This window comes from Lepidochelys kempii, chromosome 6 (genome assembly GCF_965140285.1).
Source record: "Lepidochelys kempii isolate rLepKem1 chromosome 6, rLepKem1.hap1, whole genome shotgun sequence".
Lineage (NCBI taxonomy): Eukaryota > Metazoa > Chordata > Testudines > Cheloniidae > Lepidochelys > Lepidochelys kempii.
The window spans coordinates 37813983-37840821 of NC_136385.1; the positions used below are offsets into that span (position 1 = coordinate 37813983).

General features: G+C 40.9%; 1 protein-coding gene across 3 annotated transcripts in view; it reads right to left on the minus strand.

Moving 5' to 3' along the window:
* Positions 1–26839, minus strand: part of GALNT18 (polypeptide N-acetylgalactosaminyltransferase 18) — a 389415-nt gene that overhangs the window by 172496 nt on the left and 190080 nt on the right. For all 3 annotated transcript variants that reach the window (XM_073347598.1, XM_073347597.2, XM_073347599.2), the window contains exon 3: positions 16802–16968. In XM_073347598.1, coding sequence (XP_073203699.1) covers positions 16802–16968 — 167 coding nt within the window. The remainder of the gene's footprint in view (positions 1–16801; positions 16969–26839) is intronic.

A 26839-nucleotide genomic window follows, 5' to 3' on the forward strand; every position in this document is an offset into this window, starting at 1 on the left:
ATTATTCCAGAGTACTTTCCATTAAAAAGAAAGCCTTTCACTGATTAGGTCATCTTTCCTTTTTACTGTAACTAAATCATATCTCCAGTTGTTCTCTCAGCCTGCTTCCTTTATGATATGAAATGACGTTTAGCTTAACAAACCATTTTGTTAATTTATCCTCCCTGAGGTTTATTTTCATATATTTCGAAATACCACTGGGCCTGATTCTGAAAGGTGCACGGCACTCTTGACTCTCACTGGGCTAGAGCCTGGAATGTAGCTAATCTGCACACAATATATAATCAGTTTTGCACTTCCTTGACCCTGCTACAGCCCCTGTGGACTCCTATTCTAGATTAGAGCAGCCTGAAAGTAGCCCAAAGGGCTGAAACTTCAGCCAAGAATTGGCTTTGGGCAGAAGTGCCAGTCACAGACTCCTCTGCTAGCCCCGATTAGGAGTAATTTTCAACTATTTAACACTGGGATTTGCTTATGTGACAACTTATACAGTAGATCCTCAGAGTTAAACACCTCGGGAATGGAGGTTGTTTGTAACTCTAAAATGTTCATAACTCAGAACAAATTTTATGTTTTTTTTAAAAGTTACAACTGAACATGGACTTAATACAGCTTTGAAACTTTACTATACAGAAGAAAAATGCTGCTCTCTTTTTTTTTAAGTAGTTTACGTTTTAACACAATACTGTATTTTTGGGGGGAGGGGAGGTCTCTGCTGCTGCCTGATTGTGTACTTCCAGTTCCAAGTGATTGACTGGTCAGCTCATAACTCTGGTGTTCATAACTCTGAAGTTCTACTGTATCTCAAGTTTCAGCCCAATGTGATTTTTAGAAAAGCCAACATACTAAACCTTGAATCTCTAAATTGCTGTTCATGTCACAATGAATATTAGCATACACCAATGTGAATTAGGCACCTAGCTGCCATCTGGCCTTTGAAAATTTCCCCCACTATCTCATTGGTTTTAATGCAACTATTTCCATAAAAGGTTGCAGGATCAACTCCTGTAGTTCTTCATGAGACTGACATCAGTACACCAGACTTATTTTTTTTAGTGAGTATTAAAAATCATTTTTTACCATCTTAAAACTATTTACTGGCAGAAGATTTCGTCAATTTGTTTTTAATTTTAGATGATCTGTTTCTTTCCACTTGCACAGTATTGTGCATATTTGTCCGGCAAGAGAGCAGGACAAGAAGGTGGGAACTATAATCACTCTACAGTATGTGAAACTGACAGACCATGTGCTTTGCTGTATAAACGTCTTTAAGCTTCCTAAGTCTTTGTTGTAATTCGATTAGGTATATGGTATTTTTTCAGCTTCATAAAGCACAATACTGTTTGCACATCATTTTCTTCTGCTTTTCTATTTTTCCAATTATTCCAACTGCATGCAAATCGGTTGGTATTTTTTATTGCCTGAAAAGACTGCCTCAAATGTAAGATTGCATCTTTCTAAGCATTAAACAATGATTAGGTAGGCACTGGGCCAAAGGACTGTGCTGTTTAAGAGCAAAGGAACAACACAACAGCTGGCAGTAAGCAATCTTGAGAGACTTGACAATACTTTGTAATCCCATCAAGATATTCTCTACATACAGATGAAAACAATTATTCATGTTGCCTTATTATTTGGCACTCATCAGAATTCTGCAGAAGTTCATATCAATAATTGGAATATATAACTTTGAATTGCAGACAAATCTCCCATGATCTGAGGGAAAGTGAATTACCCTTCAACTGGTCTCACAAACATTTGAGGCTTTGGAGCAACATTTATTCTTCTTTGCTGCAGTATGAATGGCATCAAATATGTAAGGTCATTTGTTTTAAACAAATTCCAAATTTCAGGAGCATCTCATCATGGTATGCCACAGTGACCACCTCACAGTGTGGGTTTATGAGAAATAAGTCTCCAAAGCACCCTCCACTCAGAATTCCTTCCCTATCATTTCATCAGGGGTGCAAGACTTGCCTCCCAACTCCCCGGAATAGGTTACAGGACCCACTCCAAAGCATGAGTTACCTAGGGATCTGTGGAAATCATGGTATATCAACAGGAGGCCAGAGCCATTAGTATGCAGAAACCTGTACCTTCACACTAGCTCTAGTCCTTGGTGGTCCCCTGCTTAGACTCCAGAAGCAGGGTTCCCTTGAGCTGTGCGACCAAGGACTGCCCTTGTCATGGCCAGCCTCATAAATCCTTTGAGGAGGTTTTATGACAAGACAATATTTTTTCCACTTAAGCTCAGTGAGGCTGGAGGGGAACAATGTTGCCGTCCCCAAAGCCAAGCCTCCAACTCTTTAGCTTTTACTGTTTTAATTTCAAACTCATGAATATATATTCTAATGTGCCCATCTAAGTTTTATATCAGTGACACAAGGTTTTAGACATATATTTATATATATATATATATATATATGCATTATTGTATTCATAGTATCACACTGTTCATTCTTCATGAATATTCAGTTACCAGTAGGAATTCACGAAAACGTCTGCCTAACCTGAAAGTTGCCCAAACTTCTGCTGGAAGTGTGCTATTCAGTATTTGTTAGGACATTTCTTTTAACTAATCCGGGAGCAGAAACATTATTATATGATCAATGACACACTGCAAATAATGAATAGGGAACAACTGAAATCAACAGTTTGTAAACAATTCACAAAACAACCCATAACCCAAAGTTCATTCTTCTGAAATATTTGGTGAAAGCTTTCAAATATTAAATTCCAAATAGACCTGCAGGTACCAAACCTGGTTCATGAATTATTAGTGAACCTTGTGCTCCTCCCTAAGATAAGGGTGTCCAGATGAGTCCTAAAGTTAAATTATTTGAATTTTTAGCAGTTTTATCACAGATGGGAACTGAAAACTCGGAATTAATTCTCTGAAATTCATCTTTCTTCTTCCTCCTCTTTTGAAGATAAATGTACTTAGAAAAGGATGAGAAGATAAAGGAAAATTAATTTAGGTTTCATCTGATGTATTCCTCACTTGCTATAAAGAGGAGCCCATTAAATCTTATGTGTCTTTCTAATACTAAAGATTTCTTTTTCCTCAGACAAACTCTTGCATATATCACATTTCTTGAATGAAAAAGAGAAAAATAATTTTCCATTGCTTTTTAAATAGGCCATTCATCCTTGCAACAATTCACATTATTGGAATCTTTTAACACAAGTCCCACCAGTTGTGAAATTTCTACATATGTCTCTTCACTGATTAAAAAAAATTAAAAAGAAATCAGCTGTATAGAAACAGTTTCTTGGTTCCATAGGGTAACAAACTTAGAAAAAAAAGACAGGGCCACCTCACTGTCCTGAACAGATTTTGGTGCTCTAGATGCCTTGAGGGACATGAGTTGCACCCTAACTCATCAGTGCTAGTGAAATTCAGGGCACATAGCTTTGGCAGCACTAGTGGATGACTTCCTCGTGGCTGTGGACAGAGATCATATTGATCTGTTCATTCTTCTGAATCTAACAGCAAGGTTTCAAAATTGCTGTCCTCAAAGTGCTCCCAAATCACATAATACGACCTGGTAGGGGGTTGCAAAGGAGTTCTAAACTGGCCACAATCATTCTTTCCAAAAGATCCCAGAATAGTGATGAGCAATTGCTCATTATCCTGCAGAGACTTCATGTGTATTGTCCTTGGGCTCCAATGTCATTAGTACACGGATGACAACCAGCCTTCAATCCTTTTCTCAGCTGTCATGGCAAACATCCTCATCCAGATGTGTTGTCAGCGCCCCAGAGAAAGAAACACTCGGATGAAAAAACAGCTACCAGCACAAGGCAAGACAGGAAGCAGCATTACCTCAGAGTCCTATTTGACTTGTTCATGAGCGGGGCTAGTGTTTTCCAGAAATTGCCATGGTTTTTCATGAAATGGCTCTTCACTCAGGAATCACTAAGCAGAGAGTGGGCGGGGTCATCAGATTTCTGCCAGGAGACACCTGACTCCTCCCCAGGGCACAGGAAAGAGGCTGAATGCTGCGAGACTCACCACCAGCTTCTCCCCTTCTCACACAGGTTTCGGCTTGGCTTAACCTCTCAGCAGCAACCACAGCACCTCTCCCCCTCCCTGTCCAAAGCTGGCTCCTGACCCCTCCCCCAGCACACAGTTGGCTCTAGCCCACAGTGCCGAGCATCCATCCCTCTTCCCTGCACACAGCTGGCTCTACACCCTCCATCGGCTGTTAGTTCATTACAGGGGCGCAGTGCAAGGTCCTGTTTTCCTTTAAAGATTGTTCACACTGTCCATTCCACCAGCAGTTTAGACCATCAAAAGGGATAGCCATGGTGTGGAAGGGCTTTCAGCTTCTACCCAGTCTATCTGCTACAGGGAGTCCTTAATACAGTCCCATACTTTTGCCATGGGCTGGGAGTGGGGAAGGTGGGGGGGTGGGTTATCTCTCCTACTCACCACCAGAGCTCTCACAACTTGAACCAATAACTTGTTTGAAAACTACAAACTGCCTCGTAATCACTAAGATTTTACCTCAAGTTAGCTAACATGAGTTAATAATGCACCTTTTATTCCCCAGTGAAGACAAGGCTGAAAACTACGGAAGTAGATTTCACCCACAGTGAATAAGCTGACTTGCTGTCACTAGGTCTTTTGAACAGCTAGAGAAGAGCCTCTTCACTACTTCAATCTCAGACTCTTCGGTAGCTGAGTGCGTGCTGATAATCAATCTAGGATACAACAGTTCCTAATCCACAAATTATCAGTAAACACAGTGCTCATATAGCCTCCCAAAAGCGATGGTATGCTTCAGTTTTTTTTCTCAATTAGACATTTTTTTTCCTTTTACAACCGTCAGGCTGAGAAGTAGCCACCCGCACATCCCCCTCCCCCTCAAATGTTAGAGCTGGGTAAACACTCTCTGTATTTAATCACTATGAAACCACTCACTGCATTGGGTCAAAAAACCAAACTGTGGACCTGACCGGTCAATAGCGTGCACTTTGCACAGACACGCACACCAGTGCTCAGAGAGTGCAAAGTGGGTGTAAACCACAGCCACTCTGATTTGGTAATGTTTAAATCCACTCTGCATACACTAGACCAGTGGTTCTCAAACTTATTTGACCGTGCCCCCCCCTTCTTTGTGTCTGCAGTAGTTTATGCCCCTACCTCTCCTGTGGTGGCATCGCTTCACTCGAATCAGTTCTGCCTTCTTTTTTTCCTGTTTCACGAAAAAGCCAACCACCCATTGTAACAAGAGCAAAAGCAAAACTGCGACTGTGATCCATGCTTACAATTAAATGTGCTCATTGCATTGAAGCAAACGGATTAACGGACAGTTGGCAACGACTTTGTATAATGCAAGTTAACAGAAATCCGTCAAAATGCACAGCGCCCTCTAGAGACAAATGCTCATCACTAGAGGACCTGACACGTCTGGAGGTATCAGCTTTGCTAGTTATTCATTGCTGTGGGTAAAATGTGCGCAGTAAGGTTTCCCCCCCCCCAAAGCTTCTCCCCCCCCCAAGCTTCTCCCCCCCCCCCCCCGAATACATTCCGTGCCACACCAGAAGGGCCCTCCCCCAGTCTGAGTACCTCTGCACTACACAAATGGTGTACATGACTAAGAGGGGTGCAGTAAAATGACGGGTTGGGCCTGTTTTGCACAGCCTTGGTAGCACAAATTGGCAAATTTGTATTCACTCTAATGCAAAATCATGGGGAAGAATTATTACCTAGATTGCTTTCACTTTCATTCAGGAAAAAGGGGGAGATATTGGTAAATTGTAAAACGGAGGCTGAAATTACACTCCTAAATTCCTGTTTTCCACTCTTACCTCTGTATTAGTAAAGTACACAGACTCAAGCTGCTATGCTTATCTACCGTCCCTTAGTATTAAGTTCAGCATTAAGATATTGCTGGGGTGACACTGAAATGAGTTCCTCCACACTTAAATCAGATATACTGTTAATGCAATCTCCTTAAATCAGAGTTTAATGGCAATGGCCCTGTCTTATTATAAAGCAAACAAAACTAAAAGCACTGTGTGGTGATAAGATTTATAGTTACAAAAAATAACTCCCAACTGCACTCTGCCTACATTTAGGCTGAAATGATGGAAAACTCCGATACTGGAAAAGACTACTCATCTGGATTCTATCTGTACTGAATTCCACATCTGCAAAAGGGTGTTTATTGGTCTGCAGCAGCATTATAAAATGCCGTGGGCCTTGTGGGGAACTTTAATTTATAGAACTGTTTCCTTCTGGGAATAGGTAACATACACAAGCAAGGTAACTTGATAACAAGGTAAAAATACTGTAACAGCATGAAGTGTCTGATGGTTTAATCCATTATCCATTTTAAGACTGATCATCATATCTTTTTGGATGATCACATAATAATATTAGTCTCAGAGAGATCTAAGACATAGGTTCTCAGCTTGGGTGTCACACCCCAACAGGGTTTGCAATCACCCTCCACTTCTTTATGGCTAGATGTGAAGGAGTTCCAAAGAATTCTTCTGTTGTAACATGGGGTGATGGTATGAAAAAGGTTGAGAGCCACTGATCTACGTACTGGGGTGTGTGTAGATGAAGGAATGGCTAGTAAAACAAAGGGTAGGAAAATGGAAGACAAGGCTAAGGAGAAAGACAGAGCAATTGTGGGGGGAACAGAAAAGAGATGGAAGAAAAGAAAGAAAAAGGAAGACTATATGACAGTAAGAAGGGAAGGCAAACGTGTGTGAGGGGAAACAAAGGTTGAAGGAAGTGAGGAGGTGGCTGAGGAAGGGACGAGTGGGTAACAGGGGTAGAGGAAAGGAGTGTAGGTCTGAGACAATGGGGGAAGGGAGAATGAGTGAAGGCTTGTCATGTAAGAGTGGGATAGAGGAGGGGAGAAGGGAGAATGTAGGGATGGGTGAGGGAGATGGGAAGTGAAATTAACTAATGAGGGTAAAGGCTGGGAGGAGCTGGATGATGACAGGAGAAAAACATGCAGGAGGAGGGATGGATGAGTGGGTAGAGTGGAGCAAAGGAAAGGGAGAAGGTAGATAAGGTAGAAAAATGAGAAAAAATAGAATGGGTGAATAAGGTGGCCAAAATTGAAGGGAGAAGGTACTGAGAGCAGGCGGAAGAAGGGGAGGTGCAGACAATGGGAGGCTGGGACCATGGGGAATGGAGTGCATGTCTCAGGGAGACAGACAGAAGTGAAGAGTTAATAAGGGAGTCGTACATGGGATGAAGACAGGGGCATGAAAAAGGGAAGTAGGTAGACTGGGGAAACGGAACAAGGAGAGGAAAATAAATGGATGAATTAAAAGATAAGGTACAGGAAACATGAATGGATGAGTAAGGAAGGAAGGAAAAAGGTGAGAGAAACAAAGGTGTGGATGGAGAAGAATGATGGCTGAAAAGAAGCAAAGGAGGAAGGATGGATAGGGGATGGTAGGACAGATAACCACATTCCTCAACAGCCTGCCTCTTTTCTGCTGTAACGTTTACCTCTTCTTGTTACCTGTTTTCACTCTCTTTCTCGCCTTATCTTCAGACATGGAAGCAGAGTTTCACTCACCCATTATTCTAGGCTGCCATAGCCGTCCCTGCTGGTAATCTCAATCCTCTTCCTTTGCAGCAGAAACTTCACACGATACCCTACCAACCAGCCAGAAAGAGGACTGAGCAGACATTTCCACAGCTTTCTGCCGCATGGCCATGAACAAAAGCTTGGACACTTGAGCTCCTCTCTCCACAGAATAATAGGCCTCATCCTGAGTCAACATGCTGATGGGCTAGATTTCCCAGGTTGTTTGAGAGTGATCCTCTGCTGCCATGCTCTCTGCCAAGTTATCTGGCCAGCTTTTTCGTCTGACCCTGTTTGCTGAAGCAGATGGTCACTGGTTTAGGGTTTGTTTCTGTTTTTTTGTCTGTTGTGTGTTTGAAGAGGCATCTGCAGTGGTCAGCACATGTGCCAGGATGCACTTCACTTTAAGCATCACACAGGACACACATCTGGCCATGGATGAGAAAACACTTTCTGCAGTGTGGCCTTAGTTTATTCACTTGTTTGTCTTACTGCAAAATGCTAATATTTAAGCAAAACCACAGTTTTCCACAGAAAATATTTATTTAAACGTGAAAAAATAATTTGGCTGTATAAAAGCAGCAAAAGGAAAAACAATAAGTTTTTTAACATTGAAAGATCTGATACCTATACAGTGCATCTAACCACAGTCTGCACAGAAGGTGCCCCTCAAAGGAGGAAAAGGGTTAATTTGACATTCCCACATCACTTAAAGCACTGGTGCCTGACCGTATTACACAGAAGGGCCACATGAACATCAGCACAACCTTGTGTGGAGCAAACAGATTCTACATATTTTAATAAGTCACCTGTACTGATTTATATTTTACGTTCAGCTTGTTTCATATGTATTTAGAGGGAAACAACCTATGTACACACTTGTGAAAACTAAAATGATGTAAACACGAAGACAAAATGTTAATGAATCGGCCAGTAATATATTATGTTGAAGCAGGCCACAGACCTTATGAAATGCTTTGGTGGGCCATGTACAGCAAGTGGGCTGTAGGCTGGGCACCCTGATCTAAAGGAATTATCTAAAAATACAAATGACTGAGCCCACTACTTCTTTTAATACCTTTAAACCAAATTCTGACTAAGGTCCTTACTCCATACTTATTCATGCAAATCTCTACTGACTTCATTAATAGTTTGCCCATGTCAGGGGTAAGTAAAACTTGAGTCAGAATCAAGACCTTTGTGTAGAGGGGGAGTGAACGCAGGATGATGAAGTAAGAAGCTACTTTTACCAAATACAAACCATTACCCAAAATTGAAAATGGAACAGGTTTGAAAATACTTGTAGTTTGATTTTTCCTCAATTTTTACATGCCTCTACACATATGACATCCATGCAGCACTAAAGTAGAGAAAACAGTTGTTACTCTTTCTCTAGCAAGAAGACAGACTGTAATAGCAATGATGAGACAAATCCTAAAGGTGCTTATTCAGTTTTACTCAGTTTGGGTGAAAGTTTCTGCTATGTGCATAAAACTTACAGCCTCGGGGAAGTATGTGTGTTTGGGAGGGTGGCTATTGCAGTTTTAAAGCAACTTTTGTGCCCTCCTATTCCCAGCTGCTGTCAGGGCCAAAATGGACTCAGGCACAATTTAGACAGCTCAGAGAGATGCTCTAAATTACTGCATCCTATCTAGGCCACGTCCGAGGAACCGCACAAATAAGAGCTGCTCAGAGTCCTTCATGGTACTGAATGCTAAGGCCCCCACCCCCACTCCCTCCTGCCCTCAGCCCCATGCCTAACATGCACTGGAGATTGCAAGGGATACTGCATTAGATGGCATAGGCGTTCTTACACAATGCCTGCACCAGAGGAATGCTACTCTGGCTGGCTCACTAGCTTTTATGGACCCTGCACAATGCTATAGCAACATTCAGGGGGGCATAGTATTTAAGGCAATGGGAGATTTATCCAAGTAAGGAATAGGTGAATTCTAATTTGAATATAGATAGCAATGGATGAACTTCAAAAGTCCCATTTGCATTGTTTCACTGTATTAACTAGAGTTCTTCAGAAAATTTTTCTTCCCTGGAGAAAATTTCAACTTTTCAGCCAAATATCAAAAAGCCAAAACTTTTGGCCAAAACCCAAGCTTTCAAATGAAAATTTCAAAATAAAAAATTTGATTTGGAAATGCTGCCATGGTACCTTGGTGGGATTTTAAGTTTGGCTGTCTCCTGGCCTCATTTTCTACTCTGGGCCAAGCTCCATAATGCCCCACGGTCTCCCCTGCTGCTGAGCTGTTATGGTGCATGACGGGAGATATAGTCCAGATGGGGAACTGGGCCCACAGAGGAAAATGGTGGCAGGAGACACCCAAACTTCAAATTCCATGAGGAAACATGGCATTTTCAAATTGAATTTTGTTGCTTTTTGGCCAATCTGAAAACTGCAATTTTTTTAATGAAAAATCAAATTTTTCCATAAAAAGCATGCACTTTTCATGAATAACTGTGTTTAGTTTAAAATCCAATTTTCTATTGAAAAAGTAAACAGAAAATTTTCAATCAGCCCTAGTACTAACCTAGAACCTGGTTGAAAACAACATATTAACACTTTTCAAACACAGTTTGCCTGGCCAATGTAGATCAAATATAACCATTTTACAAACAGTTTCTCTCAACTCAAATTTTGTAAACGAATCTATCAAACAGTTTTGTCTGATCTGCACTGGGCAGAAAAACGGTCTTTAGATCATGTTAACATGTTTAAAATAGGTGAACGTCAAAAGTCTGATCTACACCTATCAGTGGTGTTCAGATAATAATTCACCCAATTTTCTCTTTCCATGCATCTCTTACAGATAAACAACCCTAAGAGAGAAGTGCAGGTTTCTAATGGAACTGTAGGCAGCTAAATGATTTCCAAAAAACCCTTTATTCAGCATTCTGAGGACTATGTCAGAGATCTCTCAAAGGAGATATAGTTGCATACGATCCACTTTCTTCTATTCTGTACTAATTCTCTTTGACAACTCAAGTCATAAAATTAGCATACCATGATACCAAATATTATTATTGCAATTCAATAGCCGTGTTCACAGAATTCTCAGAGCAAAGACTATGAATTGTTAAATTGCACACGTTAGGACATTTTATTCGTAAGTGATGATTCAAAAAAAAAAGAGAGAGACCTTATGAAATGTGAGCCTGCTGCAATGTTCATTACAAACTGCAATATGAAAAGTAGCCATACGGCAGGATAATTATTGCTTTAATGTAAAATTTTGCTCTACAAATTTTAGACGTGTGAAAGCACCCACTCACCTTCATCAAACAGAAGGGCACAATCTGGCCAACAATGAGCTTCTTATGTACAGCGCACATAAGATGAAAAATATTAGTGTTACACACAGTGGGTCAGACCCTGGCCCTGCTGTGCTGCAAGGGGCTGGAAAGCTTGCTTAAATAGCTAGTAGGGATTCTATTGGCATAGAAGATCTTTATCCCACCACAACCACCAAAACAGGAGAGGAATGGCTAAGGGTGTGAGCAAAGCACTTGCATGCCAGCAAGCCCCAGTTGTAGAATGGCTGCTCTAAAACTGTATTTGAGCAGCAGCAGTCCCAGAGACTGAGGAAGCATAAAGATGTTTTAAGACCACCTTTTCTCCCCCCCCACTCTCCAGCTGCACTGCACAGACCTTTGGTGCAGCTGGAGAACTGGGTCAGTTTTCAAGTCAAAACTGTGTAAATTATATATTTTTTATTATATTATAATTTTTGCCAAATTCTAATCTACAAATTACCTCTGAAATGCAAACAGCATACTTTAGAGAAAACGGAATAGATTTTGATCTCACTACCACCACTGTAAATCCACTGAGATCAATGGAATTACTCCACATTTAGACTAATGTAACTGAGGTCAGAATCTGGCACAATTTCTTTGTAATCAGCAGCACCGGCTTAGTTTATAATAAGCACACGTCAAAAAACAATGTACATGCACAATGGTTGGAATGCTTTCTGTGGGTTTAATTAAACTTTAATTTTAACAAAGAATTACCTTATAGAACAGTGAATGAAACATTTCACATTTCAATATTATGTTTATGAAATTTCCACAAGGAAGAGTTGACACAAAGTGTTTTATGTAAACACTGCAAACTGCTTTATTAAACCAGAGTTTTGGGATCCGTTACATGTATTTTTCTTCTTTTAAATGACACTGTGGCATTTTAGAAATACAAGGTGGGTGAGGTAATATTTGTTATTAGACTAACTTCTGCTGTTGAGAGAAACAAGGATTCGAGCCACACAGAGCTCTTCTTCAGATCTATATTACATACACTGTGGCATTTTCACAGATTGCTAACTTCAAACATTTGCTTAAAAGAGGCGAAGTTGTCACAAAAAGATAAACTGAGGTCAACTTAAGCTTAATGGGGAACTTGAAGAACTGCAATGAGGTTTAGCAAAAGTCAGACAATTTGCTTGATGTACCCCAAAGTGCATGAAAAAACTACCATAGCGTATGTTGCTAAACATAAAGAAACTGGACATAGACATTAACATAATCACACATTGTGTTTCCCAAATCAGCCTAACAGAATAAAAAATAGACCAGTTCCTCTGCTGCTTTTTCTTTACAGTTAACAAGGCTATTACCTGAAAGTCATAGCAGTCCAAATTCTGGGAAATAAATGAGTTTTTGCTATCAACTTATATGCGGGCAGCATTTGGCCCATTGTAAAAGACCGATCAGAATTCCATCTCGGATTTAAAAAAACAGGAAAATACCATGGGCCCAGTCCTGAGCCAGTATAAATTGACATAGCTGCATTGATTTAAATCCTTTACTGCAGATGAATCCAGGCAGTGAAGGACATTCAATAATGTATGAATTAATTTATTTGCAGCCTGTCTGGTCTCTCTATACTTTCTCTATGTTAGTCAAATATCAACTCTACTGCTGTGACATCTCCAGCCCTGGCTCCTGTGACGTCACTGGAAGACCTGACATTCCGGAGTCAGTTCTGGGCACATGTGTGGTGCCTATGTTTAGGGAAAGTCTTCAGACCACAATTGCAGGTTCTTGTCTCCCCAGGAAACTTTGCAGCGGAATCCAGAATAACTCCAGGGTCCAGATGCCCCAGGAATAGAACAGGGGGATCAGAAACCCAAAGAATAAACAATTGAATCAGTTGATTGCATACATTATTATTATACTATAAAAGTGTATCAAGGAAGGGCTTATGAAAGCTGATGACCCTCTTCTGGTCATTAATATTACTGGGTGATGTATGTACGGTTAGTAGGTAAAGAATTATGTATGTGTGTTGGAAATATGTTTCTCAAATGTGTTCAGACCAAAACAAGCACCTAAGTAGAACAAATAAACAAGTTAGTCATAGACTAGTTTGTCAGAGACACAGCAAAGTTGTTTTTCCTGTTTACATGCGTATCCGATGTAAATTGAGCAAGGTGAGGCCAGAGACAGAGACAATGGAAGTAGAGTAAAACCTGCCTGAGAGACCACCTGTCACAAGTGACTACTTGCAGACGTCACGGAACATCATCGCTCTCTGGTGTGCAAACCTTTGAAGAGAGACCATCTCTTACAAGTGACCACTTTTGCTCCCATGAGTGGTCACAACTGGCAGGTTTTACTGTACATTTGGATCTAAGGAAAACAAAGCAACCAAGTCAATCAAGAAAGCAAGTTAACCAGAGGATGAAAAAGGGGGTTGGCACTGGTACTCCGAAGAACGAGCAGCAGTGGAGAGAAACTTGGTCTGGGTTTATTTTTCAAAGAGTACATTTCTTCCATTTTATAGTTCAGAAAACTTTTGAAAGTGAACCCTGTTAGTTATCCATCAGTTAGGGAACAAAGGGGACAGCACCCTCTGATTCTATAAACGTTGGCTCCTCCTACCAGGAAGGGCTGGAGATGCTGTTAGCTTGATGTAAGTGAGAACACTGTTCAGGAAAAGACATAGCTTACTAGAATTATGTTTTAGGCATTAAAAATTGTTATTTTTGTTTTGTTTGTAACTGTATTGTTTCTTTTCCTCTTACTTAGTATCACTTAAATCTCTGCTCTTTAACAGTAAAACGTTTTTCTTAGTTTTACTATAAACCATTTCAGTGTTGTTACATTAAAGTAAAGAGGTCACGAGCTGTCAGCCCTGGGCCTGGTGGGACTGACAGCCTCAGCTCTGCCAGGTGCAGGGCTGACAGCCTGAGCCCCGTTAAATTAACCCCCACCCCCGTTTTTAATCTATAAGAAAGGGGGTCATGTTCAGAGGGTTACTGTGTGAACGGGGTTACCACTACAAAAAGTTTGAGAACCACTGGTAAAGAATGAGTCCTCAGCTAACCTCTCAGGATGGTGTGTGAATGGTCTCTTTGGAGGAAGCGAACGTAACTTCTACTGAGTGTCCAGTGAGAGGGACTGGATACTGCAGAGTGCAGTCTCTGTGGAACTCAAATTGGGGTTCACTGATTGTTACTTGCAAGGACGGTTGATACTGGCAGAGTCTTGAGGAGTTCGCTGGTGAGGTACACAGATTGGTGTGGCAGGGAGCCAACACAGTTTATGCCTCAGCACAGCTCTCCCTTGCGGAGGTAAAATGGTAACATGTTGGCTTATCATTCTGGGAGTCCTGGGAAGAGTATCACAGTGGAACACGGAGTTTGGAACAAGAGCCCAATCAGAAGCCACTGGGGCAGATTTTCTTTAGGAGTCACTGCTGCAAATTAGCCTGTTTTATAGGGTTCCCCTTCGCTCTACAGAGACATACCGACAGTGCTCCCAAACAGATGTAATCCGCATGGGATTTATCAAAGTCTGACAAATGACTGTCCATATTTTATTACCTTTGTTTCCAGCACCATAGAAACTTGAATAGAAGAGTCAAATATTTCTCTTTTACTGGCAACAATGGTGGAGTGGTACCAAAACCACTGCTATTATTATGTACTAGAGGGCCACAGCACTGGGCAAATCTATACAGCTGAGTTTCTTGAATCCAAAAATCTCCAAATTGGGAATGTTCTGAGTCTGATCTGGATTCAGATTTGCAGGTCGGGGCCACCTCCAACATATATTAAGGAAATATGATCCCTGTCCTTAGGACTGTTTATAAACTAATAAAGACACAAACCAAACATAACATAGTACATAATCAGTGCTAAAACGGACTGAGTGAATGGGGTCTTCCTAGAAGACTTAGTGCTTAAGGGGTCCAGTGATTTCCTAGGGGATAATCTTCTTCTCATTTAATCAAAACTACCTCCCTCTAGGCAACCCCATATAATAGACAGCAATAGGAAGGGCCTGATATTAGTCCCAATTTGATGTCCATAGGAGCTTTGTAATCGACTTCAACAGGATTGGGATCAAGTCCTAATTAGCCTCCTAAACCCAAATGCTTAACTTCCTCCACGACCTGCCTTTGGTCTTCCAGGCTTTGGAACGGATGATCCCAGAGTACTTTTGAATCCAGACCTCCTGTGTTACAGCACCACCACCAAACCCACAAATTCTCCCATGTACTTTGGGCATCATATTATTAAGCCTTACAGAAAAGATGCAGTGCGGAATTTCTATAACGATGTTTCATAATTCAAGTCTACTGACATAAGCTGCATTCAACATTATTGCTTATCCTCAATTCAGACCCACCCTTCCCCCCACCCCCCGCAAACAAATGGCCAACAACAGCAGGAAGTAAAAAGAAAAAAAAAGTTACAGACTGGTGGAAATGTCTCAATACAGCCACGTGACAGGCAACATCCAAGCTCCACATAATGAAATTCATAAACAAGCCAAAAAGCATATACCAGTTCACGAGTGGTTTCTGGATCACTAAACTTTTATTTAGTTCTCTCATAGTTTGCTTTTTCATTATATGTGATTTTTGATCACTCCATTGCACTGCTGCATCCCACATCATGCCCTAAACCAAGAACACCATCGCATAAATTCTGCATACATCTCGCCCACTCTGATCCATGAGTAGGTGTTTTAAGAAAAGCTAGGTCAGGCGTGGTTTACCCTAAATGCAGCGTTATTCACAGGGGCTGGAATCAGACTTAAAAACACTCTTGTACAGCCCTGGTGCTAACAGCATAAATCCAGTTGTTTTATGTGCATGTCTTTTTGGAGCTGGGATTTGAGTTTTTTCTTGACAGACAGAATAAAAGGAAGAGAAAAAGAAGGAGAGTTTCAGCCTTGGGAGAGGAGCTTATTTACTTTGCCTGCTACTGTGTCTTTGTTCTATACAAATCCAAAGCACATCAGCGATTCAGTAGTGGGTCCCAATGTGCAGGAACAGGGAGTCATGTAACAGCTGTAATTAGGCTCGGAATGGAACAGAAGCCCTTCATTTGGCATTCCCCTTCAGCAGGATGCATTTTGATCCCACTTAAATTTTCTGAGTTTGAAATTAACTCCCAGCAGAGCCCAACCTTTCAGAAAGTTAAATGTCCCACGGGCTGCTCATTTAAAATTTCATCTGCGATGGTTCCAGAGGATGAAAACGTGTAAGTAACGCCCAGCATGGCCCCACTGAAAATCATCTGAGGAAAGCACTAAGCATGTCGGAAATTAACTGGCCTGCTCCTCAGCCTGAAGGTTGGAAAGTCCACGTGCAGACATGAACCAGGTGAGCAGCAAACAATGAAATTGGGACTGGTAGTGAGAGACTATGCGCAGTCATGAGGAACAAAGAGTTAGCAACCTGGTGGAGAGCAGCCAAGGAACAGAGACAGAGGCATAGGAAGAAAAAGATAGGCTTTACACAAAAGAGACAGAGTATGCAACTGAAAACTAGAGAGGCACAGGGAGCGAAAAGAGAGCAGGCTTCTGGGCCCAGAGACTAAGAGGATGCCTGGGAGCAGAGCAGAGTGCAACGAAACATTCAAATCCTTTCCAATGTCTCCCATCCCTATTGTTCTAGCTAACAGGGATCTACTGAGCACATTAAACTTAGGGAATGATGTTCTGTTCTCCGCCTCTGTTCTCACTGACTTCAGTGTCAAGTAGTTGTGCACATCTGAAGGCAAAACTTGTCCCAGGAGAAGGGTCTACGGCTGGGGGGGTGGGGGGGGGGGGAAAGAGGTGGAAATAGAGAAATACTCCGGCATTTCTCAAACACACCATCTGAAATTCTAACAGGACGTCTGTGATACAAAATTTAAGGGAAATTTTTTTTGTTTATAGTCATACACAATCCAGTCTGTATGAAAAAACTGTGTTTCAAAGAGAGCCCTTACCATTATTACTGTTATCATCCACTAAGATAATTTCTTTGAGCAGGTGATGAGGAGTCCGGTCAATAGCAGAATGAATGGAGCGCAGAATCACTGAGAGGGCTTCGTTAACAAATATGAAAACAATGCTGACCTCAGGAAGGCTGTTGGGAAATGTGAGGTTTCTGCACCTGAAAATAAAATACAATAAATGTAAACTGCTGTAAGTTTCTGAGATCATTATAGCTGCGTCTATATTGTGATCGCTGGTGGGAGATTTCCCAAAACTGCCTGTGACCTAAACTTCAGATGATTCTCTCGACCTCTTGAAACTAAATCTGGCTGGAAATCATAGAAGAACAGAGATTCTCTTGGTATTTTAATATTTCTCCCCTCGCCCCATGACAAAAAGAAATCTCACAGGCAGGCAAAAATGAAAAATATGTTTTTATAAAACTAACTAAAAATATTTCCAGGTCCAGAAGAGGCTCAGTTTTAATTTTAAGCAAATTGGTTCACCCATCTCTAATAGTCACACCAAAAACAAGTTCACACAGCATCCACCACCATTAGTTCTTATGCATCAGTACAAGAAAGTAGCAGTTACGGTGGTATTTAGATTGACTGATCTCTCCTTGCAGTGTGATCCTTTGGCTACAGATCAAATCCTACTTTCCATAAGCCATTTCCTATTTCTGCTGATGTGTCTGCCCCTTCATTCTACTCATAACAGGACTTTCAGTTGCAAGGATCAAATTGAAATGTATTCTTTTATTTTCTTTGATATTTCCAAAAGGCCTGAAAGAATGTCACACCTTTTTGAGCATCACTGCACTGCAGATAAAAAAAAAAAACAAAACACAAATGTGGAGTGCCACTTATAATCAATTACGGTACCACTTGACTAACTACCTCGTCACTGAATGCTTGGTAGTTGCTCTATTCTCCAAAGCTTAATAATTTGCTTCCATGAGCTTCTGATTTGGGAAGAGGAGTGTTTTATGATGCTATATACCATGATCTTTCTGAGGAAATGACTCCGACAATTTTAGTCACACTGATCCTTACAACAGAATTTCACTGTACTTTGAAAATCACTGGTCACCTTTTTAGCAAGGGATCAGCTCAACATCTTATTACATGCCTGATCCTTTCAGGTGCCAAGTACCTGTAATTACCATTGGTTTCAGCTGGTATTACGTACGCCACCTCATAAGCACTCAGCTCCTTGCAGGATGGATCTCTAAGTATATGTAACTCCGCACACACGCGCGCGCATACACAATTGAATGTGCAATTCTATACAAGCGATTAAGAGTGTATACAAATAACAGACTCCACAGAACTACATGCTCAAAATTGCATAGACATATTTAGAGGCTACTGAGCAGCAATGTTCCCTGTAAACTGTGTGGCTGCAGAGCAATCTTGAGCATATGCACAGGTCAGAAACCAGGTTATTCACTTCTCCTCTGTGATGCCCCAGCAGGGCCATCATGTGGTCCTTTAAGAACCTGCTGTGCTCACTGCTCGGCCAAGGTCAGGGCATGTGTGACTCCAACCTCCTTGCTGTGAGGGGAACGAAAGCGCTTCCGGTCTCAGAGACATGCTCACCCAGTCCTGATGGGGCCAAAGTACTGTGCACCCCCACCCCAGTGACTCAGCGGTCGCTGCTGCGGCGAGGCAGCCAGGGAGGGAACTGTGGCCTACGCCCTTTCTGGGAACAGCTGGCGGGGGCCTGAAACTCCCAGCCAAGGGGACTCCTGGCAGGGCTCCCAGTGCTGATGCTGCAGAGCAAATGGTGGGAACAGGGACTAGTGTGTGATATTGGGGAGGAGACACACCTACAAAGCCCTCACTACATACACCCCCCACCACCACCCAGACACGTGTAAGCTTACTCTAGGACAAAAATGTATTGCTCACTGGAGTTTGCAGCCCGCTCAGTAACAACAACAAAAAAAAAAGAAAAAGAAAAAGAAATCAGACGGAAATTTGCTGACCAGATTCTGATCTCAGTTTCACCAATGTATACCCGGAGTGCATCTATTTCATTGATGCAACAGAGTGGAAATTGGTCTGTTTGAAAATTAGGCTCCAAATGAAGTACACTGTAAACAGTCCAACACACACTAAAATAATTATCAGCATCAGCCGAGGAAGATGCTTTTGTTTTATCTACTATGTCAGTGTCTCCAACATATAGACAGAGATGTACAAACACATCATCATGGCATAACAAGCCAAAAGCGACAGTGATTCTTTCTTTCTGCTGTGTAGCTGTGGGAGTCGATTACCAGCGATACTGTAGCACAGAGAGAGAAATGAAGAAGAAACATCACCAACAAAATATAGCAAAAGACTTTGCTTAACAGACAAAAAAAGAACAGTTTGATTTGGTGAAGAATATTTTCAAAGCCAATGAACAAGTGCTGAAAACAACAAGTTTAAAAATAAAGCCTTAATCAGACTCAATAGTGACTTTCTCTCTCCAATGCCAGTTGGATGAAGACTTATTGCCGTTTTGTGAAACTCACTGAAAATACAGCTTTGCTGAAGACTACAGTTAGTTCATCCGTTAAACCAGCAAAACTTAAAAAAAAAAAAAAAAAAAAGTTGCAGCCCTTTCATAAACTCATACAGACCAGAATCTCCAAACTGAATTCCTGCTTCCCCCTTTTCTCTCTCTCCCGTAAGAGATAGAGAGTTGGGACTTATTTTTTCCTGGCTATATTTGTTTACACTTTTTCAAATTAATCTCACTGGGGCTGATCCTCCATTGCCTAGCACCTTGGACAGTCATTTATATCAATGTAAAGTACATGCAAACTGACTGCCATAGTGACTCAGTAGCATTTTACATTCATTTTGTGCTGGTGTAAGTGACTAGAGAGCATGCAGGGAACGGAGAATCTGGCCACAATTGTTTCCAGTCCCTTTTGCATTAATTCTTTTCCCATCACTGATGTATTCTGGCATCTTAAAAGGAGTTCATGATTTTTTTTTCCATTCAGGCCCATGAGTGGTTTTCACTTCCAGAAGGAATCCACTTCCCTTTTTTAATGTTCAAGGCCCCTAAGAAAATACGTTTCCCTTCTATATTGTTTACATTGGGCATTCATGTCCGAGAGAAAGCGAGAGAAAGAATGACCTATTTATTTCACTTACAAACTGGATTTGGACCTAAATATCCAGGAAACAAGGCATTTATACACTTGCACATCTATCACTATCCTATTCTTTGGGGAATTTTATTCAGTAAGAAACACAGCATAATTCAAGCTATGAACCACCAAGTAAAAGGCGTGGGGATGGTTAAAATGTACACTGAGGAGCATATGTATGGGAGGGTATGACATGCTCAAAACCTTGGGACCAATAAGCTCTAAGAACAGAGTGATCACAACACAGCAAGTAAGAACTTCTGAATTCTAATGCTAATTCTGTCTGTGACTTACGTGGCCTTGGGCAAGATACTTAACATGCCTATGGCCCACATTCCCTATTTGGAAAGTGGAGCTAACACCAGTAACCCTTCTCACAGGGGCAATGTCTACACTGCAGTTAGACACTTCCAGCTCGCCTGTGCCACCAGATTCGGGCTCGCGTGGATTGGGCTGAGGGGCTGATTAATTGCAGTGTAGACTTCCGAACTTGGGCTGCAGCCTGAGCTCTGGGACCCTCCACATCATAGGGTCCCCGAGCCCAGGTGTCTACATTTACAATTAAACAACCTTGCAGCCCAAGCCCCACAAGTCCGAGTCAGCTGACACAAGCCAGCTGCGGGTTTTTAATTGCACTATAGACAAACCCTTAGTAGTTACTGTAAAGCTAATGTAACTGTTGCCATGGTTATCAGAAATTTACCGAAATTTCTAACATTCTATTTCCAGCACAACTCTTGTAAGCAGGGGAGAGGATACATGATGATTCTTCTTAAGAATCTTTGCACATAAAGAAAATCTATCCAGCCAGGCACGTACAATAGTGGTAATAAAGTTCACTCAGCCACAGTAAAATCAGTATCAGAGGGTTTCGGAGTAGCAGCCGTGTTAGTCTGTATTCGCAAAAAGAAAAGGAGGACTAAACTGCTTAGTCTCTAAGGTACCACTAGTACTCCTTTTCTTAGTATCAGAGGGGCAGCCGTGTTAGTCTGTATTCACAAACAACAAGGAGCCCGGAGGCACCTTAAAGTCTAACAGATTTATTTGGGCATAAGCTTTCGTGGGTTAAAAAAAGCTTATGCCCAAATAAATCTGTTAGTCTTTAAGGTGCCACCGGACTCCTTGTTGTTAGTAAAAATCAGTGTCCCTGTTCTGTGTTCTAGCCACTGGATCGCACTGCCTTAGCAACAGTACTTTTCTACAGGATGATAAATGGCATATTATTAGTACTGAGAAAAAATTCAGCATGGGTGCAGACACCGGGGTGGAGAGGGAGAGAGAGCCAAAGGGTGTGGATGGTTTTAGGCCTCCCAAAAATGTAGGGATTACATTCATAAATAAAGGAAACACTACATATGGACCAGAAGTTCATTTATCTCACTGGATTAAAAGAGGACAAACATAGTTATGGCACAAAACTATACCTGGAAGCAACATTAAACAGCTATTATTTTATTACTTTTTAACTCTAGCCTTCCCAAATAAAAAAAAAAAGTCGTCTATATGCCCTTGTTCAGAAGTGATGAATCTCTATGATGACCAAATGGAAGGGTGAATGATTTCTGATAAAATAAGAACTGATGCAAATCACAGACTGAACCAGAACTGTTTTCATATCTTGGGAAAGATTCAAATTGGTTATCATCCAGAACTGCAAAGCTAAGTCAGAATTACTGACAAATAGCCTGTTCTCGTGGGCTATCTGGGGAAGTACAAAAAATCTTGGTCATATGCGAATAACTCTGCTAGCACATGGTTTAGAGAACTTGATGTCCGGTCCTAATTTTTGACAGTGAATAAACAAAGATGGGTATACAATTACTTGTGTGACTAATTTGTATACACAGTTACCATAACTGTATAATTAAATAAGGCCAACACTTGTGATATCACAGTTTAGAAAAGCAGGGCTTAAAATAATTTTAAAATAAGAAAAGATAAGCAGTCAGAGAAACTGTGGCTGATAATTAGATACAAATTCAGGGGAGAACAAAAATAATTAGTTTTTGGACATTTGAACTTCTAATGCTATAGATTTAATTGTAACTGACCGATTCTTATTCTTTTAAATAAAAGCTGCTCTTGCACACAACACTAAGCCATAACATTCCTTCCTCTCATCCACCCCCCATGTAAAAGTCAAACCTTTCTCACAAAAGATAAAAACAGACCCTTCTGTTAGTGAAACAATGGCAGTAGCTAATAAGATGGGAGTTGATGGTCTCAAACTTTTATTGATCTACATGAACACGTATAGAACTCATGCAAAAATTGTTAACCTCATTTTATTATGCACCAGGGACTATTCTTGGTACTTCATAACATAAATGCATGCCAAGCAAAAGAATCATAACATTGTCATAGAGACCAGATGTATTAAGAAAAGCAAATTGTCTGCTGTTGTTGAAGTAAAAATTCGCCTTTCAGTCAAAGGAGATGATGGGCAAGATCAAGAATCAAAATGCACCTGAATAAACTCAACCTGCAGTACAATCCATTACTCACCTTGAATATACAACACCTTGAAGACTGCAGCTCTGTGCTGCCAGTCAAACACATTTTTTGGAGCCACTATTTCTACAGGGAATGGGGTAGGCAGATAGGAAAAACTAAAGCAAAAACAGGAATGATATAAAGGTGGTCACTGAACCAGTGCAAACCGCCGACTGCTGAAACCAACAGAGTCTGCATGCAGGCGACACTGAGCCAGTCAGTGAGACAACAAGGGGGAAAAAATGAATGAAGGATAGTTGCAGGAGTGGAGTAAAGACGACCAAGGAAATACTCAAGCAAAAAAATAAACACTAAATATTTGACCAGACAGAGGAATTCTAAGGCAGAAATTCTATGACTAAATACTGTTTAAACAACTCATTCGTCATTGAGGGCCAGACTGAGATACTCTTACTCGCACTGAGAAGCGCTTTACACTGGAAATTGTCCCAATGACTTGACCCGGACTACATGTGAAATAAAGTGCTTCTCCGTTTGAGTAAGAGTACCCGATAATAAAATATTGGGACAGATTTATCGAACAGAGTGGATTCTTGGCCAGATTTAGACCTGGTTTAAGCTAAGAAACTGGCCTGGCATAAGCATGCAGATTTGGGCCTGGTGTAAGCAAAATGACAGCACCAGAAGTCTGCAGGCCAGACTAAGCTGTGATGTGAATGTTGGTGTAAGGACCATGTCGGATGTAAGGTGTTCAGAAAAATTGGAGTAAGTGGGAGTGCAGCAGTCACTGTTGAAACACATTTCCAACCGTTAGAACCACTGCAGTTATTCCTTAGGTTCGCAACAGGAAATAACTCTGGTATTTTGGGGCCCACACTCCAGTTAGTTGCTTTTCCTGCTGCCCTCACTCCATTTTAAGCCTCCAAATGAGTAAGATACATCCATTTTGCAAACTCATTGCCTACCAGTTTGGGGCAAGTTGTATTACGATACCACTTATACTTATTTTCCGGAAATCTTTCACCAAGAATCTCTTGCCACCATTTATATTACCAATGAATTTGGCTTTCAACTACAATATATTTTCAGTTTTCTCCTGAACTTATACAACAGCTGGGACACTGGCAGCTCTCTCTGGATACATGATACCTTGCCAAGATTGTAGAATCCAGAAAAGCAATTGATGTATCTTGACAAATAATATATACCTTACACAGTTTGCCATGTTGTCATTATGTTTGCACTACCTTTCATCTCTTGCCTTCTGGCATTCTACCACAGATCCCTACCAAACTCAGAAGTGTGGTTATACTGTAGGTAAAAGACTAGGGACAAATTCATTCACTGATGGTGCAAGTGGGTGAAGTGTCATAGAAAATTTGATGTAAGGTAAAAGTTTCTGAAAGTGTCATTTGTCAGCTAAGACGCTTGACTAGCTCTAGCGCCATACAAATAATGACACAGCTGCTTTGAGAACAGAATTTGATAGAGATATTGAAAAAGGAGCATCCAGTCATGGCAGAAGATGTATATTCAAAATACTCTTTGTAATAAGCACAGAACAAGAAAGCACACTAACCTCTCCTCTAGTGAGTTTACTCTGCATATTTAACACTATATGTTCATAAGGAGACTTTGAAATCTGTTCCTGACTGAAAGTATCTAACAGGTATACAGGCAAAAACAAAAAAGCTTTCCAAGCTTCTTCTAAAGAGTGTAGCACTTCAAGGACGTCTGAGGGTCAAATATTGTTCCCAGGCACGTCCTCAGCTAAAATGTCTACTGGAGAATGTAACATATAGAAAAATCCTTCAAAACAGAACACATTAAGCTATGATGATGACAATCCATGTAATGACTAATTCATTAACAGAGGAGCAACTTCGATTAATTTTTAATATTTATTACTATCACAGAGTACTCCTTCCCTCTGATGTTTATAAAAATCAGAAGTTTTAAACTGAAAATTTATTTCTTTACTAGTTTGCCTTCCAATAACACCACAGAATGGCTTCTTACAGGTGCTCGGAAGTTACATTTGTTTATTTTTTTAAAAAAAACATTGAACCATTCTAAAAAATATAGTAATGGACTTTGCAAACACAGCTCAGAGCACAAACGGAAGGTTTATCTATCGTCCTTGGCAGAGAATCACTGTACACCACATAAGCAGCAGATGAAGTGAGGAAAGTGGTGGAAAGTCCTATGAGCTGGCGTCTCACCTTCTAGAATTCTGTAAATTACATAAAACTCAGTTGCCTCTCCTGAAGCTTTCACTCGGTCTTTTACCTTTGCTACAATTCCTTAGATCTCTTCTTCAATCACCCCCAGCCACATTTTTTCCCCTCCCTCCAGTTGTCCTGCCGATGATTTTCATGCAAATACAGTGTTTCTCAATGCAGAAAGCGCTTCACTGACTGCAGTCACCCATTGGCCTATTCTTTCATTCCACATATGCCTCATAAAAGAAATTCTGCAGAACATTTCCTCCACTGGGGATCTACTGTGCACCTTTTACCTCTGTTCCCCACACCTCACCCCTCCATAAGCAAAGAAGAAAAAGGACTGAATGTTATCTTTGTTTAACAGATGTGCTTCAGGGATCAGGCAACAACAACAACAAAATGTTCCCAACCAGCATAGTGGAAGCATAATTCGGCAGCTGGTCAAAAGAAGACTTGGTGCACAGCTATGCGATTCCTTAATAACCTAACTTTCAACAATATCTTTCTTGTTCAATGTTTTACATGCAGCAAGCTTCATATGCGCTGCCTGCCCTACTTAAAACAATAAGCACAGCAGAGCTGCAGCTAACCCAATGTGTTATCCCATTCCTGCCTAGAGTAAGGCTGGCACTGCTTTCTTCAAAATGGTTCCAAGCTCACTAGAGCTAGTAGTTAGTTGTTGCCAGTGGTATTTTCTGCCAAATATAGACGCAGTGCTGACTGACAGATGGGGACTGGGGGTGGAAGGCAGAGAAGTAAACAGCTAATCACTGATATTCCAGCAGCAGAAAATAACTATCGGGACGTACTGGGAGAGAAAGATGTGACAGAATCCCCACAGTATTGCTTATGCAGTGTGGTAAGTACTGTAGATAAGGAGATACACAGCAGGGAACTACTCCAATATGTTATCATTTCAGGAGGTTTGAATACTCCATAGACATTAGCACAATATCGTCATTTGTATTACAACAGCGCCTACAGTTCTCAACTAGGCTTGGGGTCCCATCGTGCTACCACTTTAGAAATACATAGTAAGAGATGCATACCCCAAAGGAAAGTGAGCAGTTTCAACAGGTGAAATTCACTCCTATACAGAGGCTGAGCACATGGCTAGGTTCAATATAAGTCGCACTTAAAACCTACTTTGAGATATGGCAATTGCTACATCCTCTACTTTATTTGTACAATGATTCTTTCCCATTAAAATTGATCAGTTTACCCTAAAGAAATAAGGACCCCAGGACTGGCCCATTTTTTCCATGTTTAAACATCTTTGGTTCACAAAATCCGGCCTCGGTTTTGTGAGCACAACTAATTGCAGCCCAAATCATTGCAACTTAGACCTCTAACTGCCATACGTGGTTTTACATTTAAATGTAGGCAAAAACTGAGCCTATAAAACATAAGACTGCTTCTCAAAATCATGTATATTGTATGTGCCTAACATGTTCAACAGAGTTGCTGACTCTCTGACCCTAAATATGGATGTAGAGCTCCTCTCTTAAGACATCCTACATACAACTGTTCAAACCCTACACGAAAGGGCAGAGAGTCATACTAGTATGCTATAAAAGGAGTTGAAGTACTTGATTAAATTAGGGTCTGGTACAGAGAGGACTTGTAAGAACATAAGAAGAGCATAGTTTGAGGAGAAAACCTAGACAGCAGTTTATGTCTGCTGTTATTTCGGTTACCAGCGAAGCCAAAACACAGATGGAGGCAAGCTTGGACTACATAAAGTGGATTTATATTTTCTCTCCAGAGAAGAGTAATTATTTTTACTGTTTCAAAAATGTATAAGGCTTTGGGTCTTTCTTGCCACTGACATTTTTCACATGTGTATGGTATTTGATCTACTGTATGCTAGATACTGTCAGGCAGCTACAGGGGATGCCATTAAAAAAATTCAACCTTGCCACATATGGTAATTAAATTTACAGCATTATTTCTAGTATTTTTCATTCTCAGTATCTGGAATAAATACTGGCCTAAAGGTAAATACCACTGCATAATATGTATTAATTTATTTAATGGTGCTAACTATGCAGGAACATACTAATAGAATGGAACAGACCAGTGCTCCATCTTGTCTCTGATAATGGCCAATATCATCTCCTTTAGAGGAAGGTGCAAAAAATGCTGCAGTGGGTGATTATGAGTAACACATTTTCAGGGACAGATCCCTCCGAACCTACAATAGTTAAGGGTTGGTTTAT